General features: G+C 44.5%; 1 protein-coding gene across 1 annotated transcript; it reads left to right on the top strand.

Moving 5' to 3' along the window:
- Positions 1 to 4,043: 4,043 nt before the first annotated feature.
- Positions 4,044 to 21,535, top strand: LOC142912152 (uncharacterized). Its single transcript, XM_076060463.1, has 6 exons — positions 4,044 to 4,114; positions 12,103 to 12,232; positions 14,541 to 14,725; positions 15,737 to 16,001; positions 18,813 to 18,985; positions 21,463 to 21,535. The coding sequence occupies exons 2-6, from the start codon at positions 12,181 to 12,183 to the stop codon at positions 21,508 to 21,510; spliced, it is 723 nt and encodes a 240-aa protein (XP_075916578.1). The 5' UTR covers positions 4,044 to 4,114; positions 12,103 to 12,180; the 3' UTR covers positions 21,511 to 21,535.
- The last annotated feature ends 603 nt before the right edge of the window (positions 21,536 to 22,138 follow it).

Below are 22,138 nucleotides of genomic sequence, written 5' to 3'. Positions count from 1 at the left end.
ACACCAAGCTCTTAGGGCTAATGGTTACTCCGACTATACAATCCGCAAAGCTATCACTCAAACCATGAAGAAGAACCCTCTTGAGGAGCCTTTCAAAACCATCACTTTACCCTACATTGCTGGGATCACAAAAAAGATCTCCAAAATCTTGAATAAACACAAGATCCAGGTCCGTTTCAACACATTACATAAAATCCGTGATCTGGTTCCGTCTGTAAAAGATGTGATTCCAGACATACAATACCCTGGTGTCTACAAACTAAGTTGCCTCTGTGGTAGTAGTTACATTGGAGAAACCAAACGCCATGTCTCGGACCGCATTCGTGAACATAAAGCAGACCTTAAACACGGTAGGACCAACACCTCGGCCATAGCAGATCATTGTTCTAATTCAGTAGGCTCACATGCCATTGACTTGTCCAAGACGGAGGTTCTTTGTAAGCCATCTGGCTTCCATGAGAGATTCGTTCATGAGGCTATCCACATATACAAACACAGAGACAATTTCAACCGAGAAGATGGATTCTATCTTAGCAATCATTGGAAAGATTTGATAAATCATTTCAGTTCTTGATTGATTGTTCATGCTTACAGTGGCTTTCAGACAGCATACATTATAAAAAATTTCGTCTCCCCCCTCCTCTTTTCGAAAAATAGATGGACTAGTCCTGGGCAAACTGCCAATCGCTGCGCGTGACGCCAACGTTTTTTATAAATAAATAAATGTGCCGTTTTTAAAAAATAAATTTATGCAAACCGACACACCTGATGATGACCGTTTGAGTTATGGTCGAAACGTCGTGAGAATTTTTTATTGTTTTATATATATTTTGTTATTTTGTTGTTTCTCTTCAACGTGACTTTACCGAAAAAACTAAGAATATGAATTACTGCAGTCACGAAAGCTTTAAATCAAAATTTAATCGCCTCTACGGGGAGGGTTTTCACATAACTTTAAGATCCTTCAACAAACTCCGGGATAAGAAAGCTCAGCTGATCGAGTCTCTCACCTTCCTGAAGAGATGCCGCGACTCTGGGGTAATACCAATCGCATTTACACTGACCTCTGCTGCTGTAACTTCTTCTAATGCGAAACGAATTCTTTTCAAAACTAGCTTAGCTCTTATCTCAGAAAAAATCAGACTTATACGCACAGAACTAGATCAGTTAGACAAGACACTCTATAAATCACACTTATCATTGACGGCAATAATGTCCACATCGGATTGGGAACATGTAGACAATATGACTGCCTCTTCAGCTGCTACTATGTCGACCAAATGTAAGGAAAACCTGATTTCCAAATTTAACCTCCTCTTCAACAAAAGACCGGACCCACACACCAAAAAGTTAGACGTTAATAAAGTCGTAATTAATCGCAGTAACAGTTCTATTTCCGATGGTCTGAAATCCGTTTTAGCTAAAGGTCTAAACTTTGCCGTCACACCTCAACACATACCAGTTAATGATATAATTGCCCAGGTAGACGTTGCTCTCAGGGGCCTGGGTCACATCGCTGCAGACATAGCAAGATCTGAAATCGCTGCAACCCTCAAAAACGCTAAGATGCCAGCTAGCAACCTCAGCAAAGATGAGCGTTTTGAATTATATAAATTAAAAAAGAGGAATGATATTGTAGTTCTCTCAGCTGACAAAGGCAATGCTACTGTCATCATGGATAAAATAGAATACAACAACAAAATTAAAGAATTACTCGACGATGGTAGTTATACAAAAATAAAAAGAGATCCCACCAACAGCCTCGTCACAAAAACCAACAAAATAATTTCTGATTCAACCGCATTAATTGATCAATCTAAACAGTTTTCGTTGAAACCTTCTGCTGCCAGGCCACCAAGATTATACGGCTTACCAAAAATACATAAAGTTGATACACCTCTTCGTCCCATAGTCTCTACTATCAGCTCCCCCACCTACAAACTAGCTCGTTTTTTGTCTGAAATCCTGCGTCCTTTCACTGGAAAGACCACCTCTGCGGTACAAAATTCTACTCACCTGGTATCAACAATCAAGGGTATTTCCCTGACCCCAGACGACCTGCTTGTCAGTTTTGATGTAGTTTCCTTATTCACCAAGGTTCCTGTACCTGACACCATTGCAATCATTGAAGACTTGGTTCATCAAGGACTAAACACTGAGGTACCCCCCCTGGTGAGACACTGTTTAACCAATACATACTTCACTTGGAATGGAACTTTCTACAAACAAACTGAGGGCACCCCAATGGGCTCCCCCCTTTCTCCAGTTATAGCTAACATTTTCATGGAGAAATTTGAGACTGACGCCATCCAGACTGCCACTCTGCGCCCAACCTTATGGAAGAGGTACGTGGATGACACTTTTGTCATCTGGCCACATGGCCGGCCTGCTCTAGACCAATTCTTCGACCACATCAATTCCATACACCCAGCCATCAGATTTACCATGGAAGTCGAAATAGATGGCAAGATACCTTTTTTGGATGTCCTAATTAAAAAGAGACCTGATGGTTCAATGAGCCACTCTGTCTACAGGAAAGCTACCCATACGGATGCTTATCTGAAACCGGATTCCCACCACCATCCATCACAGAAGAATTCTCTCATCAAGACTCTGTATCATAGAGCCCAATGCATATCCGACCAGGAACACATAAGCAGTGAACTCAAGCACGTACACCAAGCTCTTAGGGCTAATGGTTACTCCGACTATACAATCCGCAAAGCTATCACTCAAACCATGAAGAAGAACCCTCTTGAGGAGCCTTTCAAAACCATCACTTTACCCTACATTGCTGGGATCACAAAAAAGATCTCCAAAATCTTGAATAAACACAAGATCCAGGTCCGTTTCAACACATTACATAAAATCCGTGATCTGGTTCCATCTGTAAAAGATGTGATTCCAGACATACAATACCCTGGTGTCTACAAACTAAGTTGCCTCTGTGGTAGTAGTTACATTGGAGAAACCAAACGCCATGTCTCGGACCGCATTCGTGAACATAAAGCAGACCTTAAACACGGTAGGACCAACACCTCGGCCGTAGCAGATCATTGTTCTAATTCAGTAGGCTCACATGCCATTGACTTTTCCAAGACGGAGGTTCTTTGTAAGCCATCTGGCTTCCATGAGAGATTCGTTCATGAGGCTATCCACATATACAAACACAGAGACAATTTCAACCGAGAAGATGGATTCTATCTTAGCAATCATTGGAAAGATTTGATAAATCATTTCAGTTCTTGATTGATTGTTCACGCTTACAGTGGCTTTCAGACAGCATCCGTGATGTAAAATTTCGTCTCCCCCCTCCTCTTTTCGAAAAATAGATGGACTAGTCCTGGGCAAACTGCCAATCGCTGCGCGTGACGCCAACGTTTTTTTATAAATAAATAAATGTGCCGTTTTTTAAAAATAAATTTATGCAAACCGACACACCTGATGATGACCGTTTGAGTTATGGTCGAAACGTCGTGAGAATTTTTTATTGTTTTTATATATATTTTGTTATTTTGTTGTTTCTCTTCAACGTGACTTTACCGAAAAAACTAAGAATAAGTATTTGACTCCCTCTCAATCAGAAAGATTTCTGGCTCCCAGGTGTCTTTTATACAGGTAACGAGCTGAGATTAGGAGCACACTCTTAGAGGGAGTGCTCCTAATCTCAGGAGCACACTCTTAGAGGGAGTGCTCCTAATCTCAGCTCGTTACCTGTATAAAAGACACCTGTCCACAGAAGCAATCAATCAATCAATCAGATCCCAAACTCTCCACCAGTCAACGCCCTACCTGGTTGATTGACGTTGAGAGACCACGCCCACACACGTGATCGTCTAACGTGGTCGATTCCCACGTCTACACAGTAGGAATCGATTAATGAAGGTTCATTTTAGACCACTGTTGATTCCCATGTTATCCCAATGCAAATCGATTTTATTAGCCTAAGCCACAAATAAATCGGTTCCCATGTTGTCCCAATTGAAATCGACTCATACATCCGTAATTCTATTATAATCGATTCCTAATGTTATCCCATTAGGAATCGGCGCGAGAATAGTTAATCGAAATTTGAATCGATTTTCTCTGCAGGTGACTTGGCGCAGCAGCCACGGTAAGCCGGGCCGATCGATACATCATCGGGTGCCAGGTTGTGGTGGACGTGGGGAGCGGTGGTGCAGTGGTTAGCGCACTGTGTGTGTGTGGGGAGCGGTGGTGCAGTGGTTAGCGCACTGTGTGTGTGTGGGGAGCGGCGGTGCAGTGGTTAGCGCACTGTGTGAGTGTGTGTTGAGTTTATGTGTGCGTTGGGGTGGTAGCTGTGAACACAGTGGGTACTGTGTGGTTAGTAGTGACAAGTACATTATTATACAGCAGTGCCTTAAACTTGTTATTAGATTCAAGTATAACGTTGCAATGACTATTGTTTGCTAAACATAACTTAACATTTTTAATGACTGAGTTGAGTTTATGCGTGCATTGGGGTGGTAGCTGTGAACACAGTGGGGACTGTCTGTGTACTCAGTAGTGAGTAGTACATTATTATACAGCAGTGCATCTCATACACACACACATCTCATACACACACACACGCATCTCATACACACACGCATCTCATACACACACACACATCTCATACACACACACATCTCATACACACCCACGCATCTCATACACACACATGCATCTCATACACACACACGCATCTCATATACACATGCATCTCATATACACACACATCTCATACACACACACACATCTCATACACACACACATCTCATACACACACACTCGCATGCATCTCATAGACACAAAGACAAAGACCCCCGTATAGCCTTAACAGACTCGGGGCAATCGCTGGGAGCCAACACCTATGAAGGCCGGCCCAGCACACGATGGGGTGGGTGGCCAAACACCACGCCCGGCCGCATTTGTCTCCCAAGTGGCGATGTTCACACCCTGCACCAAGTACTCATTTAAGGCTGAGTTGACTTCAAAGACGGAAACAGGAATACTTCTTCACAATTATGGCAAATCGCCTGATGAAGCTGGTTGTAATAATCAGTGAAACGTCATACTCTAATGGTAAATGTTCTGGGTTTACTATCCAATACACAACCAGTGTGCTGAAGCAGTAACTAATTGGCACGTTTTGTTTACGTGACAAACCTTACTAATTGGCTGTGTCAGGTGGTGGCGGGTTTAACGACACATTTATATTTACGCAATCTAACCCAAAAAAAGGTCCCTTTATTATGGATGATATTGGTCGCAAAAGCCTACTAGGTTTTAAACTGAGTCGACCCAGGGGAAGCCCAGGACTGGTTCAGATCATCGTCGCTGGTGTTGGCCGTGAGTGGGAATCACTCAGGTCGCCAGGTTCGTAGTGCAGCACGCTCACCGCTGCACTACCGCTTCCCATATACACACACACACATGCATCTCATACACACAACAAAGACAAATATTTCGATTTAAAGCTTTCGTGACTGCAATGATTCATCTTCTTTGGTTCTTTCGGTAAAGTCACGTAGAATAAGAATAAAATAATAAATTGATAAAATAAAATAACAATAATATTCTCACGACGTTTCGGCCACAACACAAGCGGCCTTCATCAGGTGAAGGGACGAGACTGTCTGGTAGGACAGCGCTGGAGTGAAAGAGCCACGTTCAGATCACGGCCTTTAAGCCTCAACTTTAGCACCACGGATAGCTACGGGCCCCGTTCAGACGGACGAGTTCGTCCATGGTCGGAACAGAGGAGGGGGAGAGAGACAGCTGCGAGGCCCTAGTATACTCCATGTTGTAAAACCATACCATTAACCGTGGTGTGAGAGGTATTAAGAGGCAATGCTGGCGAAAGAGCTGCGGTCTGAAGGTCATCGTAAAAATACAATTAATTAAGAACAGAAATGATTTAAAACATCTTTCCAGTGGTTACTAAGCCAGAATCCATCTTCTCGGTTGAAATTGTCTCTGTGCTTGTATATGTGAATGGCCTCATGAACGAATCTCTCATGGTAGCCGGTTGGTTTGCAAAGAACCTCCGTCTTGGAGAAGTCAATGTCATGTGAGCCCACTGAATTATAACAGTGATCTGCCACGGCAGAGGAGTTCGTCCTACCGTGTTTCAAGTCTGCTTTATGTTCGCGGATGCGGTCCGAGATATGTCTTTTGGTTTCTCCAATGTAGCTACTACCACAGAGGCACTTTAGTTTGTAAACGCCCGGGTACTGTATGTCTGGAACAGCATCTTTTACAGATGGAACTAAATCACGGATTTTATGTACTGTGTTGAATCGGACCTGGATCTTGTGTTTATTCAGGATTTTGGAGATCTTTTTTAGTGACCCCTGCAATGTAGGGTAAGGTAATAGTTTTGAGTGGCTCCACAAGAGGATCCTTCTTCATGACTGGAGTGATGGTTTTGCGGATTGTGTAGTCGGAGTAGCCATTAGCCCTGAGAGCCTGGTGTACCTGCTTGAGTTCACTGGTAATGTGTTCCTGGTCGGAAATGCATTGGGCTCTATGGTATAGAGTCTTGATGAGGGAGTTCTTCTGGGATGGATGGTGGTGGGAATCCGGTTTCAAGTAAGCATCTGTATGGGTAGCTTTCCTGTAGACAGAGTGGCTCATTGAACCATCATGTCTCCTTTTAATTAAGACATCCAAAAAGGGTAGTTTGCCATCTTTTTCGACCTCCATGGTAAATCTGATGGCTGGGTGTATGGAATTGATGTGGTCGCGGAATTGGTCTAGAGCAGGCTGGCCATGTGGCCAGATGACAAAGGTGTCATCAACGTACCTCTTCCATAAGGTCGGGCGTAGAGTGGCAGTCTGGATGGCGTCAGTTTCAAATTTTTCCATGAATACGTTGGCTACAACCGGAGATAGGGGGGAGCCCATTGGGGTGCCCTCAGTTTGTTTGTAGAAAGTTCCATTCCAGGTGAAGTATGTGTTGGTTAAGCAATGTCTCACCAGGGGGGGTACATCAGTATGCAGTCCTTGATGAACCAGGTCTTCAATGATAGCGATGGTGTCAGGTACCGGGACTTTGGTGAACAAGGACACCACATCAAAACTGACAAGCAGGTCGTTTGGGGACAGGGAAATGCCTTTGATTGTCGATACCAGGTGAGTAGAATTTAGTACCGCAGAGGTGGTTTTTCCAGTGAAAGGTCGCAGTATATCAGCAAGAAAACGTGCCAGTTTGTAGGTGGGGGAGTTGATAGTAGAGACGATGGGACGAAGGGGTGTATCTTCTTTGTGTATCTTTGGAAGGCCATATAATCTTGGTGGTCTGGCAGCAGAGGGTTTCAACGAGAACTGTTTGATCTAATCAATTAATGCTGTTGAATCAGAGATGATTTTGTTCGTTTTGGTGACCAGGCTGTTGGTGGGATCTCTTTTTATTTTTGTATAGCTGCCATCGTCGAGTAGTTCTTGAATTTTGTTGTTATATTCTGTTTTGTCCATGATGACAGTGGCATTGCCTTTGTCGGCTGAGAGGACGACAATATCATCCCTCTTTTTTAATTGAGATAATTCAAAACGTTCGTCTTTGCTGATGTTGCTGGGTGGCAACTTAGCGTTTTTGAGGGTTGCAGCGATTTCAGATCTTGCTACGTCTGCAGAGATGTGACTCAAGCCCTTGAGTGCAACGTCGACATGGGCAATGATATCATTAACTGGTAAGTGTCTCGGTGTGACAGCAAAGTTTAGACCTTTAGCTAAAACGGATTTCAGACCATCAGAAATGGAACTGTTACTGCGATTAATTACGACTTTGTTGACGTCTATCTTTTCGGTGTGTGGATCCGATTTTTTGCTGGAGAGGTGATTGAATTTGGAAATCAAATTGTCCCTACATTTGTTCGACATAGTGGCAGCCGAAGAGGTAGTCATATTGTCTACATGTTCCCAATCCGATGTAGACATTGTTGCTGTCAATTTTAAGTGTGATTTGTAGAGTGTCTTGTCTAACTGATCGAGTTCGGTGCGTGTAAGTCTGATTTTTTCCGAGATAAGAGCGAAGCTAGTTCTAGCTAGAATTCGTTTTGCATTGAGAGAAGTTGCAACAGCAGAGGTTAGTGTAAATGCGGTTGGTATTACCTTAGAGTCGCGGCATCTCTTCAGAAAGGTGAGAGACTCGATTAGTTGAGCCTTCTTATCCCGGAGTCTTTTGAATGATCTTAAGGATGTGTGGAATCCCTCCCCGTAGAGGCGGTTAAATTTCGATTTAAAGCTTTCGTGACTGCAATGATTCATCTTCTTTGGTTCTTTCGGTAAAGTCACGTAGAATGAGAATAAAATAATAAATTGATCAAATAAAATAACACAATAATAATTTCAGATGGTCTGAAATCCGTTTTAGCTAAAGGTCTAAAGTTTGCTGTCACACCGAGACACTTACCGGTTAATGATATCATTGCCCATGTCGACGTTGCACTCAAGGGCTTGAGTCACATCTCTGCAGCGTAGCAAGATCTGAAATCGCTGCAACCCTCAAAAACGCTAAGTTGCCACCCAGCAACATCAGCAAAGACGAACGTTTTGAATTATCTCAATTAAAAAAGAGGGATGATATTGTCGTCCTCTCAGCCGACAAAGGCAATGCCACTGTCATCATGGACAAAACAGAATATAACAACAAAATTCAAGAACTACTCGACGATGGCAGCTATACAAAAATAAAAAGAGATCCCACCAACAGCCTGGTCACCAAAACGAACAAAATCATCTCTGATTCAACAGCATTAATTGATGAGATCAAACAGTTCTCGTTGAAACCCTCTGCTGCCAGACCACCAAGATTATATGGCCTTCCAAAGATACACAAAGAAGATACACCCCTTCGTCCCATCGTCTCTACTATCAACTCCCCCACCTACAAACTGGCACGTTTTCTTGCTGATATACTGCGACCTTTCACTGGAAAAACCACGTCTGCGGTACTAAATTCTACTCACCTGCTATCGACAATCAAAGGCATTTCCCTGTCCCCAAACGACCTGCTTGTCAGTTTTGATGTGGTGTCCTTGTTCACCAAAGTCCCGGTACCTGACACCATCGCTATCATTGAAGACCTGGTTCATCAAGGACTGCATACTGATGTACTCCCCCTGGTGAGACATTGCTTAACCAACACATACTTCACCTGGAATGGAACTTTCTACAAACAAACTGAGGGCACCCCAATGGGCTCCCTCCTATCTCCGGTTGTAGCCAACGTATTCATGGAAAAATTTGAAACTGACGCCATCCAGACTGCCACTCTACGCCCGACCTTATGGAAGAGGTACGTTGATGACACCTTTGTCATCTGGCCACATGGCCAGCCTGCTCTAGACCAATTCCGCGACCATATCAATTCCATACACCCAGCCATCAGATTTACCATGGAGGTCGAAAAAGATGGCAAACTACCCTTTTTGGATGTCTTAATTAAAAGGAGACATGATGGTTCAATGAGCCACTCTGTCTACAGGAAAGCTATCCATACAGATGCTTACTTGAAACCGGATTCCCACCACCATCCATCCCAGAAGAACTCCCTCATCAAGACTCTATGCCATAGAGCCCAATGCATTTCCGACCAGGAACACATTATCAGTGAACTCAAGCACGTACACCAGGCTCTCAGGGCTAATGGCTACTCCGGCTACACAATCCGCAAAGCCATCACTCCAGTCATGAAGAAGGATCCTCTTGTGGAGCCACTCAAAACCATCACCTTACCCTACATTGCAGGGGTCACTAAAAAAGATCTCCAAAATCCTGAATAAACACAAGATCCAGGTCCGATTCAACACAGTACATAAAATCCGTGATTTAGTTCCATCTGTAAAAGATGCTGTTCCAGACATACAGTACCCGGGCGTTTACAAACTAAAGTGCCTCTGTGGTAGTAGCTACATTGGAGAAACCAAAAGACATATCTCGGACCGCATCCGCGAACATAAAGCAGACTTGAAACACGGTAGGACGAACTCCTCTGCCGTGGCAGATCACTGTTATAATTCAGTGGGCTCACATGACATTGACTTCTCCAAGACGGAGGTTCTTTGCAAACCAACCGGCTACCATGAGAGATTCGTTCATGAGGCCATTCACATATACAAGCACAGAGACAATTTCAACCGAGAAGATGGATTCTGGCTTAGTAACCACTGGAAAGATGTTTTAAATCATTTCTGTTCTTAATTAATTGTATTTTTACGATGACCTTCAGACCGCAGCTCTTTCGCCAGCATTGCCTCTTAATACCTCTCACACCACGGTTAATGGTATGGTTTTACAACATGGAGTATACTAGGGCCTCGCAGCTGTCTCTCTCCCCCTCCTCTGTTCCGACCATGGACGAACTCGTCCGTCTGAACGGGGCCCGTAGCTATCCGTGGTGCTAAAGTTGAGGGTAAGAATCCACCCATTTTTTCGCCATATAGCATTGTGATATATAACGACTTATTATTGGTAGCTTAGCTGATTGGAGAATATAGAGTTTATTGATAACATTAAGGTAATTTTTATTTTAGTTGTTTATTGGTTCACTATATAGTACTGTGAATAGCTTAGATGTGTAGGCCTTGACTTCAACATAGTCATTTCTGTGACCAGTCACTAGCTAATCACTCAGTTATTTCAATGCTAAATTCGCCTAGTTATTTCAATGCTAAATTCTCCTGTTTGATTTGTACTAAGTGCCTCGGTGAATGTGTATGGTCTGACTTTAACGTAGCTATTTCTGTGAGCAGTTACAAGCTAATCACTCAGCTATTTCAATGCTAAATTCTATGCTAATTCCATTGTCAAGGGGTGCCTCTGCGGATGTGTATGCTTTAACTTAGCTATTTCAATGCTAAATTCTATGCTAATTCCATTGTCAAGGGGTGCCTCTGCGGATGTGTATGCTTTAACTTTTAACATAACTATTTCTGTGACCAGTCACAAGCTAATCATTCAGCCATTTCAATGCTAAATTATATGCTAATTCCTTTGTCAAGGCGCTTTGTTCCTCTCACACAGCTTAAAGGCCGTGATCTGAACGTGGCTCTTTCACTCCAGCGCTGTCCTACCAGACAGTCTCGTCCCTTCACCTGATGAAGGCCGCTTGTGTTGTGGCCGAAACGTCGTGAGAATATTATTGTGTTATTTTATTTTATTTTATCAATTTGTTATTTTATTCTCATTCTACGTGACTTTACCAAAAGAACCAAAGAAGACAATGTTTCTACTTGCTCTGATGTCCGTGATCTTTGTGTTTGATATAAATTTCACCCCCTTTTGCAACGTTAGCTGATTCGATGGCTTCGTTATGTTTTCTTCACCATCGTCTAAATTGTTGCTCTCGGCATATACGCGATGCCACCGCAAGATCAGTGACGCGCACGCCGCTGTCATACTTTTTTCTACGATCTCTTATTTCACGTCGACAGTGATCCTCGCCATTTTCTTCACTGCTTGGCTTTCCTCACTAACCTTCTTGAATGAATTGACAAAAAAAATTAACGTTAAAATGACAAAAAACACCACGTGGAAATTCACGGAGAGTTGTAGCAAAAGGGTTGCGCACTGAACGAGATCTACTGGACAGGCAGACTGAGGAGCGGCACTTTGTTTAAGTCGTGAACGGGCTCTACTCTACGCGGTGACTCATCCCGACCCATACAAGTTGCAGCAAGCGCGTCGTACCCCAAGCAAGACGGATCCCAAGACATTTTTTCTCTCGTCAAATACACGACGTGGACCAAATTCAACGTATTCCAAAGCGGTCGTCCACTGTAAATGCGTTTTGGTGAGGAGAGTGCGATGTTGCTGTGATGTAACAGTCGATAACGCTGGTGTTGTTGACGAGGTACAAGAACCAATGGTCGCCGCCTCAGAGCTGAATGTGAACGTCCATTTCAATGCTATAAAATACTGTGAATTATTAAGGTCTAAAATATGAAGTGCGGTGGAAGGATGGTGTCTGATCGACTTATTGCAGGTTAGAGATGTTAACTTATTTGTATTGTATAATGTCATTGTAGTGGTGTGTGCATTGTCTTAATCAATAATCTAATGGTGTGAAATGCATTGTGTTTTAATACGCAACATACATAGGGTTCACGGCGGGAGGAGAAGGGGACGGTGGTGGTGTACCAGCTACACCAGCGGCAGCAAGAACGCGCCGGCCACGCCATGTTGCCGCGGTGTCTAGCGGTGCTCCTTCTGGCCTCCGTCGCGGTCCGAGGTAACAACCACCGTGAACACCGACCAGTCCAGTTCGCTTATTGGTTAGAGCCCTGTGAGCCATGCGGCTCTTGAATCGGGTTGCAACCGCAACGAAACAATAACACGAACAAGAAACCGCAGCGGCAGCATCCAGCAAGCGTCACCGTGACGGTAATCGTCATTGACGCCGTTGTTCGGCATCGTCTTGTCTAGCGTCGTCATCGTCGTCGTCATCCGTAGACGCGTCAGCACCGCCATCGTATAATCCGTAGTTGTGGCAGCAGGTTTCCGACATCGCTGTTATCAGCAGAGTTCATCATTTGGAGAGGCTAATAGGGTGGCTGGAATCGCCAGTGTTCTGTGCATTGAACAAATAAACAGCCCAGGGCCTGCGCTTGAGCAATGGCGAGCTACAGGAGAATGCCACACGTATCGGAGCATTCATAGCTCGGGGTGAGCAGCTCTATCACGGGATACCTTTTCACCAGTATCAAAGTATTAAATATAATAATAGATTTGACCCTTTTGACCAAGAAAACAGATGTTATTATATTTTAATTTAAAGCTTTCGGGACTGCAGGGATTCATATTCTTGGTTCTTTCGGTAAAGTCACCATGTAGAAGGGAAACAATAAAATAATAACAATATAAAACAATAAAATTCCCTTCTATGTGACTTTACCGAAATGACCAAGAAAACATGTTATTATGTTCAAATACCAAATAGATAACTTTGTCAAGGAATCAATTACTGCATCAGCTACACGTACTTGTGGTGAACATGCAAACAGACATGGTCTGATAAAAAATATATATATAGTGCATTGTACTCTTTGGTTTTTTCGGTAAAGTCACGTAGGTAAAAAAAAAAATCTAGAATCTAAATGATAACAGCTGAATTAAACAACTAAATTAAATGATTTAATTTAGTTGTTTTCATTTATTTTATAGATTTTTTTTTACCCACGTGACTTTCCCGAAAAAACCAAAGAGTATGAATCCTTGCAGTCACGAAATCTTCAAATCTAGAAATAGCGCATTGTCTTTGTACTGTTGTTGGCGTTCCCTGGTCTGACAATGGTGAGGCTAGGCCATTAAGAACAAGGCTGTCTCTGGTGTAGACCAATCGGTTTCTCAAAGACAATGCATATAACATTATAGTCACGTTACTTTTTTTATTTAAAGCTTTCGTGACTGCAGGGATTCATATTCTTGCTTCTTTCGGTAAAGTCACCACGTAGAAGGGAAACAATAAAATAATAATATATATATAAAACAATAAAATTATCACGATGTTTAGACTGCAACACAAGCAATCATCATCAGGTGTGAAAAACCACGGCAAGCAATGTATTTATTATTTTATTGTTTCCCTTCTACTTGACTTTACCGAAAGAACCAAGAATATAGTTACATTATTATTATTAAAGCACTGCATATATTATCAGAGGTTGTTTGCATGGTCACCACACGTACCGTATGTGTGGTCATTTTCAGACTTGGTTCCCTGCAAAAGGTGTCTATTTGGTGTTGGAACATCTTAACACAACTCCTCTTTGATTAGTTTAACACGTAGGCTTTCGCGACCAATATTATTCATAATAAAGGTTTTTGGGTTAGATCGCGTTATTTATAAATGTGTCGTAACCCTCCACCACCCGACACGGCCAATCAGCAAAAAAAAGTGTCACGTTGACAAAAGACAAATAATTCACTACTTTAGCCCACCGGTGTGTTAAAGAGTGAATCCACATTTACAGTTTGAGTACGACGTTTCGCTGGTAAATACATCCAGCATCATCGGGCAATTTGCCAGAATGGTAAAGCCCTCGCTTGCTCCCGGTCTTAAATAGAGCAGCAGGGTGACGTCATCATTTAACTCATATCAGGTGCAGTGATGAGAGGCAGGGGGGGAATTGTAATTATATAATCGATTGGTAATCAGCCATTGGTTATGATTAGTAATGAGTTGTAGATTAGTAATTAGTTGTAATGTGTGTTAGTGATTATATGCTACGTTAGTAATCCGTTAATTAGCATGTGTTTCCCCTATAAGGAATTGTAATATGTATTATTTAATAATACTCAAACTGTAAATGTTGTGGATTCACTCTTCAACACCACCGGTGTGGGGCTAAAGTAGTGAACTATTTGTCTTTTGTCAACGTGACACTTTTTTTTTGCTGATTGGCCGTGTCGGGTGGTGGAGGGTTACGACACATTTATAAATAACGCGATCTAACCCAAAAACAACCTTTATTGTGAATAATATTGGTCGCGAAAGCCTACTACGTGTTAAACTCTCTTTCTCCTCTCTTCCCGTGCAGATGTAACGTTCGCAGCAAAGCTCCGGCTCTCCCTGCCGGAGAGGCTGGACGTGACGGAGGGGGTGAGCTTGACCATCAACTGCTCTTTCTCACCGCCGCCGACCGACCCGAATCACGTCATCGTCAAGTGGTCCGTGTTGCCCGCGTTCTACTCGAAGAACACGCCCATTGGCGACGTCATCCAGGTGATGGGCGGACCTCATCCCGGCTCTAACTTTGAACGACCTGACTCCCCCGTCCGTGTCGCCGCTGGCATTGACACGCCGCGGTTTCTGTTTAACCGGCGGCGCGTTATTTGCGCGTGTTGGTTTTGCTCCGGAGGAGTGACGGTGTCACTTAACGACCCAGCTAACGTCTCGTCGAGTGCCACTTTTTTGTTGTTTTAAATAAGGATCTCGTTTTAAGAAGTTTGCCTAATTTCGTAATTGAACGGCTTCCTATTGAATGAAACTGGCACACCCAAGGGATAAAGCCCCACGTGCACAAGGAAAGAGCGTGCGATGTTCCAAACAAATAAAGTGGACTCTTTGATTATCCGCACTTACAGATCGGGAAGACGGCCGTGGATAATTCAAAGTCACGGATAATCCACAACTTTAACCAGTTTCTGTGGATCTCTATGCCAGAAACCACTAATATAAGTTATACATTACTAGACTTAAGGCTTTTGTCACTTTACGAGTTCATATTCTTTGGGTCTTTCGGTAAAAATTCGATTTAAAGCTTTCGTGACCGCAGGGATTCATCTTCTTGGTTCTTTCGGTAAAGTCGCCACGTAGAAGGGAAACAATAAAATAATAAAAATAAAACATAATAATTTCATTATGGTTTATTATTTTATTATTTCCCTTCTTTCGGCAAAGTCACGTAGATATGTTCATTTTCTTTGAACCTATCTGCGTGACTTTTACCGAAAGACCCAAAGAATATTTACACGTCACTGACGAGACGCGCATGCCGAGTGATAACACTTTACTGCCCCTGCCCAGCAGAAGGCTCTGCCCACTTAAGCGGATGACGGCGGGGCCACGGCCAATCGGCATCAATCAAACCGCGGCCGAATTCATACGCCGCGGGAATAAAAAACAAAAAAATCGCGAGACTTCGCCGCCTCCTCCGCACCGGAGTCGGGCGGGCGGGCGGGCGGGCGGGCGGCAACACCGGATCGCGGCCCTTTCCTTTTTTCTTGTCCGCAGATCTACAACTCGGGCGTCGACGTCGTCGGCGTCGGGGTGGCCGCGCTCGTGGGCGACGTGGCGAAGGGCGACTGCTCCGTGAGGCTCCGGCGCGTCTCCGCGGGCCTCGGCCCCGTGATTGGGTGCATGGTGGTCTGCGGGCGGTGCAACACGGAGGACGTTGCGGTGGCACGGGAGGCGACGCTGAACGTGACGGTCGCAGGTGAACGGAGCGAGCGGTGTTTGGGGGGACCGTCCAATCACGAAGGCCACTTGGCAAAAGATGGTGAGTGGCAAAACTGACACCTTATTTTGTTACTGGCAAATGAGGTTTCCACTGGGGTAAATGCTTACCCCGAGCTCTCATACTCTGATGGTGCATTGCCTTTTAGTTGTGCGCCTTTTGGCGTCTTCTGGTCCAACACCATGTGAGACGAGGCTCTAAAGAAAGCTGTCTCGGGTGTGGACCAATCAATTTCAAGGACAGTGGTCAAGATGGCGCCGATGATGGCAGCCTCGGCCGGTTGGTGCGCCCTGTTTTGTCCAGTTTTGTCCAGTTTTGTCTTGAGAGGGGCTTGCTGTTCAACACACTCGTGCTGGTGAGAGAGGCCTGTTGTTCATCACACCCGTGCTGGTGAGAGAGGCCTGCTGTTGTGGGGCCTGCTGTTCATCACACCCGTGCTGGTGAGAGAGGCCTGCTGTTCAGTACACCCGTTTTGAGGGGCCTGCTGTTCAGCACACCCTTGGTGGTGAGAGAGGCCTGCTGTTGAGGGGCCTGCTGTTCAGCACACCCGTGCTGGTGAGAGGGGCCTGCTTTTGAGCACACCCGTGCTGGTGAGAGGGGCCTACTGTTCAGCACACCTGTGTTGGTGAGAGAGGCCTGCTGTTCAGCACACCCGTGCTGGTGAGAGAGGCCTGCTGTTCAGCACACCCGTGTTGAGGGGCCTGCTGTTCATCACATCCGTGTTGGTGAGAGGGGCCTGCTGTTCAGCACACCCGTGCTGGTGAGAGAGGCCTGCTGTTCAGCACACCCGTGTTGAGGGGCCTGCTGTTCAGCACACCCGTGCTGGTGAGAGGGGCCTGCTGTTGAGGGGCCTACTGTTCAGCACACCCGTGTTGGTGAGAGAGGCCTGCTGTTCAGCACACCCGTGCTGGTGAGAGAGGCCTGCTGTTCAGCACACCCGTGTTGAGGGGCCTACTGTTCAGCACACCCGTGCTGGTGAGAGGGGCCTGCTGTTCAACACACCCGTGCTGGTGAGAGGGGCCTACTTTTCAGCACACCCGTGCTGGTGAGAGGGGCCTGCTGTTCAACACACCCATGCTGGTGAGAGGGGCCTGCTGTTCAACACACCCGTGCTGGTGAGAGGGGCCTGCTGTTCAACACACCCGTGCTGGTGAGAGGGGCCTGCTGTTCATCACACCCGTGCTGGTGAGAGGGGCCTGCTGTTCATCACACCCGTGCTGGTGAGAGGGGCCTGCTGTTCATCACACCCGTGTTGGTGAGAGGGGCCTGCTGTTCACTCCCATGCTGGTGAGAGAGGCCTACTGTTCATCACACCCGTGTTGGTGAGAGGGGCCTGCTGTTCACCACTCCCATGCTGGTGAGAGGGGCCTACTGTTCAACACACCAGTGCTGGTGAGAGAGGCCTGCTGTTCAGCACACCCGTGCTGGTGCGAAGATGGCGCTGATGATAGTAGCCTCAGCCGGTCGGTGCGCCCTGTTTTGTCTTGTTTTGTCTGTCAATTCAGTGTTTTGCCAAGATTTTCGGAGTTCTCTAACAAGAGACGAACTTTTAAATATCAGGGAAACAACTCCTGTGGATTTAATTCCTACTTTTCTGCTTCCAGCGGCAGAATTAGTAGGCATTCTAGTCAATGCCGCGCTAGGCTTTGCTCAAGCAACGAAACGCCGCCCAAGGGGTAAACGGTCGGGGGCTCTCGTACGGCTACGCAGACGCGGGATCCGAACAGTGCTTCCGAGCTTTTTCCTCTCCAACGTACGTTCACTGTACAACAAAATGGATGAACTTCAGCTACTGATGGTAAAAAACAAAGACTTTCTTTCAGTTTCTGCATTGTGCTTCACGGAAACATGGCTGTGTGATTTGATTCCGGACACTTCGCTACAACTAGCAGGATTCCATCTTGTAAGATCGGATCGTGACATAGCACTCTCCGGCAAGACGAAAGGCGGTGGTATTTGTTTTTACATTAATAGTGGCTGGTGTGTAGATGTCACAGTGATTCTGCAACATTGTTCTCCACTCCTTGAATCAATTTTTATAACCTGTAAACCGTTTTACTCGCCTCGCGAGTTCGCGTCGCTCATTTTGGTCGGAGTTTATTTGCCGCCTTGTCCTCAGGTTAAAGAGGCCCAACGCATGCTCGCCGATCAGATTCTGAGTGTGGAGCGAGCAAATCCAGATTCGTTGGTTATCGTACTTGGCGACTTTAACAAAGGTAATCTCAGCCACGAACTTCCCAAATACATACAATTCATTAAATGCCCAACCAGAGAAGGGAACACTCAGTTCATATTATTAGCTCTTTCGGTAAAGTCACGTTGAAGGGAAACAATAAAATATATATAAAACAATAAAAATTCTCACGACGTTTCGACCATAACACAAACGGTCGTCATCAGGTGTGTCGGTTAGCATTAATTTATTTATTTTTAAACGGTGTTTTTATTTATATAAAACGTCACCGCCACGCACAGCGATTTGGCAGTTTATTTAGAAGGACTAGTCCATCTATGTTCTGAAAAGAGGAGGGGGGAGACGAAAAATTAATGTATGCTGTCTGAAAGCCACTGTAAGCATGAACAATCAATTAAGACATGAAATGGTTTATCAAATCTTTCCAATGATTGCTAAGCCAGAATCCATCTTCTCGGTTGAAATTGTCTGCCTGCCGCAGGCGAAGTTTCAAGTTTTTTTTTCATTTCATTTATCGGGCGTAGCCCTGCGAGCCGTGCGGCTCTCAAGTCGGGTGCAACAACAGCGAACGAACAAAACGCGAAGCCGCGTTGAGCCGGTGGCGCCGCGTGCTGGTCTCACCGAGCCCCTTCTCTGTCGCCGCCCCGGTTCTCTGTCAGCCCCGCGGCGGCGCAATGGCGACGCCGCCTCCGACCCCACAGCGACCGCGCCGCTCCCCTCGTCCACGAAGGGGACGTCGCTGATGATGGTGGTGGTGGTGGCGGTGGCGACGTTGACAGCGCTGGGCTTGGTGGCCGGGGCTGCTGCCGTCGTCGCCGCGTTCGTCTGCAAGGTGCGCTGACGCCCGCCACCTGTTCTGTATTTTGAATTTGTGGTGTCTCTCATCATCACGGTGGCTAGGAGATGTTAACTACCTCGCCCGATATGCAGGAGGTCATGGGTCTGACCCTGATGTCTGCTGTACATTTGAAGTCTGCGTCTCTCTCTTTCTAAACACGAGATTTTGATCCTGTCCATAGTAGAGTTTGTTTGGGTGAGATGGTGTAAATATAAATGCTCTGTCGTTAAACCCGCCATCACCTGACACAGCCAATTAGTAAGGTTTGTGTCACATAAACAAAACGTGCTCAGTAGTTACTCGTTTATCGTATAGTGTATAGTGTAGTATACAGTGTAGTGTATAGTGTAGTATACTAGTTCAACACTAACTCGTTGTGTGTTGGAGCGTAAACCCACTGCAACATTTACAATTATAGTGTAGTATATAGTGTAGTGTAGTATACAGTGTTTAGTGTACTGTACAGTGTAGTGTATAGTGTAGTCTACTAGTTCAGTACTAACTGATTGTGTGTTGGAGAGTAAACCCACTACAACATTTAAAATTATAATGTAGTTTATAGTGTAGTGTAGTATACAGTTTCATGTATAGTGGAGTGTATAGTGTACTGTACAGTGTAGTGTATAGTGTAGTATACGAGTTCAACACATACCGTTTGTGTGTTGGAGAGTAAATCCACTACAACATTTACAATTATAGTGTAGTTTATAGTGTAGTGTAGTATACAGCGTATAGTGTACTGTACAGTGTAGTGTATAGTGTAGTCTACTAGTTCAGTACTAACTGGTTGTGTGTTGGAGAGTAAACCCACTACAACATTTACAATTATAATGTAGTTTATAGTGTAGTGTAGTATACAGTTTCATGTATAGTGGAGTGTATAGTGTAGTATACAGTGTAGTGTATAGTGTAGTATACTAGTTCAACACTAACTCGTTGTGTGTTGGAGCGTAAACCCACTGCAACATTTACAATTATAGTGTAGTATATAGTGTAGTGTAGTATACAGTGTTTAGTGTACTGTACAGTGTAGTGTATGGTGTAGTCTACTAGTTCAGTACTAACTGGTTGTGTGTTGGAGAGTAAACCCACTACAACATTTACAATTATAAAGTAGTTTATAGTGTAGTATACAGTTTCATGTATAGTGGAGTGTATAGTGTACTGTACAGTGTAGTGTATAGTGTAGTATACGAGTTCAACACATACCGTTTGTGTGTTGGAGAGTAAATCCACTACAACATTTACAATTATAGTGTAGTTTATAGTGTAGTGTAGTATACAGTGTATAGTGTACTGTACAGTGTAGTGTATAGTGTAGTCTACTAGTTCAGTACTAACTGGTTGTGTGTTGGAGAGTAAACCCACTACAACATTTACAATTATAATGTAGTTTATAGTGTAGTGTAGTATACAGTTTCATGTATAGTGGAGTGTATAGTGTACTGTACAGTGTAGTGTATAGTGTAGTATACGAGTTCAACACATACCGTTTGTGTGTTGGAGAGTAAATCCACTACAACATTTACAATTATAGTGTAGTTTATAGTGTAGTGTAGTATACAGTGTATAGTGTACTGTACAGTGTAGTGTATAGTGTAGTCTACTAGTTCAGTACTAACTGGTTGTGTGTTGGAGAGTAAACCCACTACAACATTTACAATTATAGTGTAGTTTATAGTGTAGTGTAGTATACAGTGTATAGTGTACTGTACAGTGTAGTGTATAGTGTAGTCTATAGTGTAGTATACTGGTTCAGTACTAACTGGTTGTGTGTTGGATAGTAAATCCACTACAACATTTACAATTATAGTGTAGTTTATAGTGTAGTGTAGTATACAGTGTATATGATTACTGTTGTTACATTGTTTTTACAGCTTTATTTTGGTGATTCGAAAACATATGGTTAATCTAAATTGTCTTATGGTTGTTGTTGTTGTTGGCTTGCACCACATTGATTTTAACACACAGCGTTTTAATACTTTTTTTTAGTGGAATATTTCCTGGTTTATTCCAGGATGTTTCTGTTACGCGTTGTCGCTTTAAGATGTTCTGTGTTCAAGTTTTGTTTGTTGCGGTTGCACCCGACTTAAGAGCCGCATGGCTCACAGGGCTATACCTAATAAATGAAACTTGAAACTTAGTGTACTGTACAGTGTAGTGTATAGTGTAGTCTATAGTGTAGTGTATAGTGTAGTCTATTGTGTAGTATACTAGTTCAGTACTAACTGGTTGTGTGTTGGAGAGTAAATCCACTACAGCGTTTTACAATTCGAGTACCTGGTGACATTTCACCGGTAACTACGACAACAACAACAACAACAAGCAGAAACATCAACAGACCTGACGATGCTGCTGCTGCTTGCTGCTGCTTGATGCTGCTGTTGTTGTATTTCGGGAAGCGTCAACGGAGTTCCGTGCGTTGTTGAGTTTTTCTCCCCACCCTGCGCGTGATGTTCTCGTTCCCCCAGCGAGGGAGCGACGGAGCGCCCCAATCCTGGTTCCCGAGTGCCTGCTGATGAGTGACGCCGTCTCTGCCAAGTGTAGGTAGCCACCGCCACCACCACCACCAGCAGCTCCACCATCACCATTCCCAACACCACCACCCCCACCACCACCACCAGGAGCTCCACCATCACCATTCCCAACACCACCACCGCCGCCACTGCTGCTGGCGATAGTTTTGATGTAGTCTCTTTGTTTATCAAAGTTCCTGTGCCTGACACCATTGCAAGCATTGGAGATTTGGTCCAACAAGGGCTGAATGCTGATGTACCGGCCCTGGTGACACACTGCCTCACCAACGCTTACTTTACCTGGAATGGAACATTCTGCAAACAAGTTGAAGGTACCCCAATGGGTTCTCCCTTATCTCCAATCCTAGCCAGTGTTATCATGGACAGTTTTGTAAGGAATGCCGTCCAGGCATCCACCCTACGTTCATCCTTGTGGTACGTGGATGACAAATTCATCATCTAGCCACATGGCCGACCAGCACTAAACAGATTCCTCAACCGCATCAACTCTCCATACACCCAGACATCAAATTCACAATGGAAGTGGAAAAGGATGGCAAGAGACCAGATGGCTCAGTGGGACACTCTGTCTACAGGAAAGCCACCCATACGGGATGCTTATCTAAAACCT

The sequence above is a fragment of the Petromyzon marinus genome, unplaced genomic scaffold (genome assembly GCF_048934315.1).
Source record: "Petromyzon marinus isolate PM22_M1 ecotype Great Lakes invasive population unplaced genomic scaffold, UKy_Petmar_22M1.pri1.0 PM_G_Scaffold_19, whole genome shotgun sequence".
Lineage (NCBI taxonomy): Eukaryota > Metazoa > Chordata > Hyperoartia > Petromyzontiformes > Petromyzontidae > Petromyzon > Petromyzon marinus.
The sequence above is the reverse complement of the archived record's forward strand: the minus strand, read 5'-3'. Positions and strand labels throughout refer to the sequence as shown.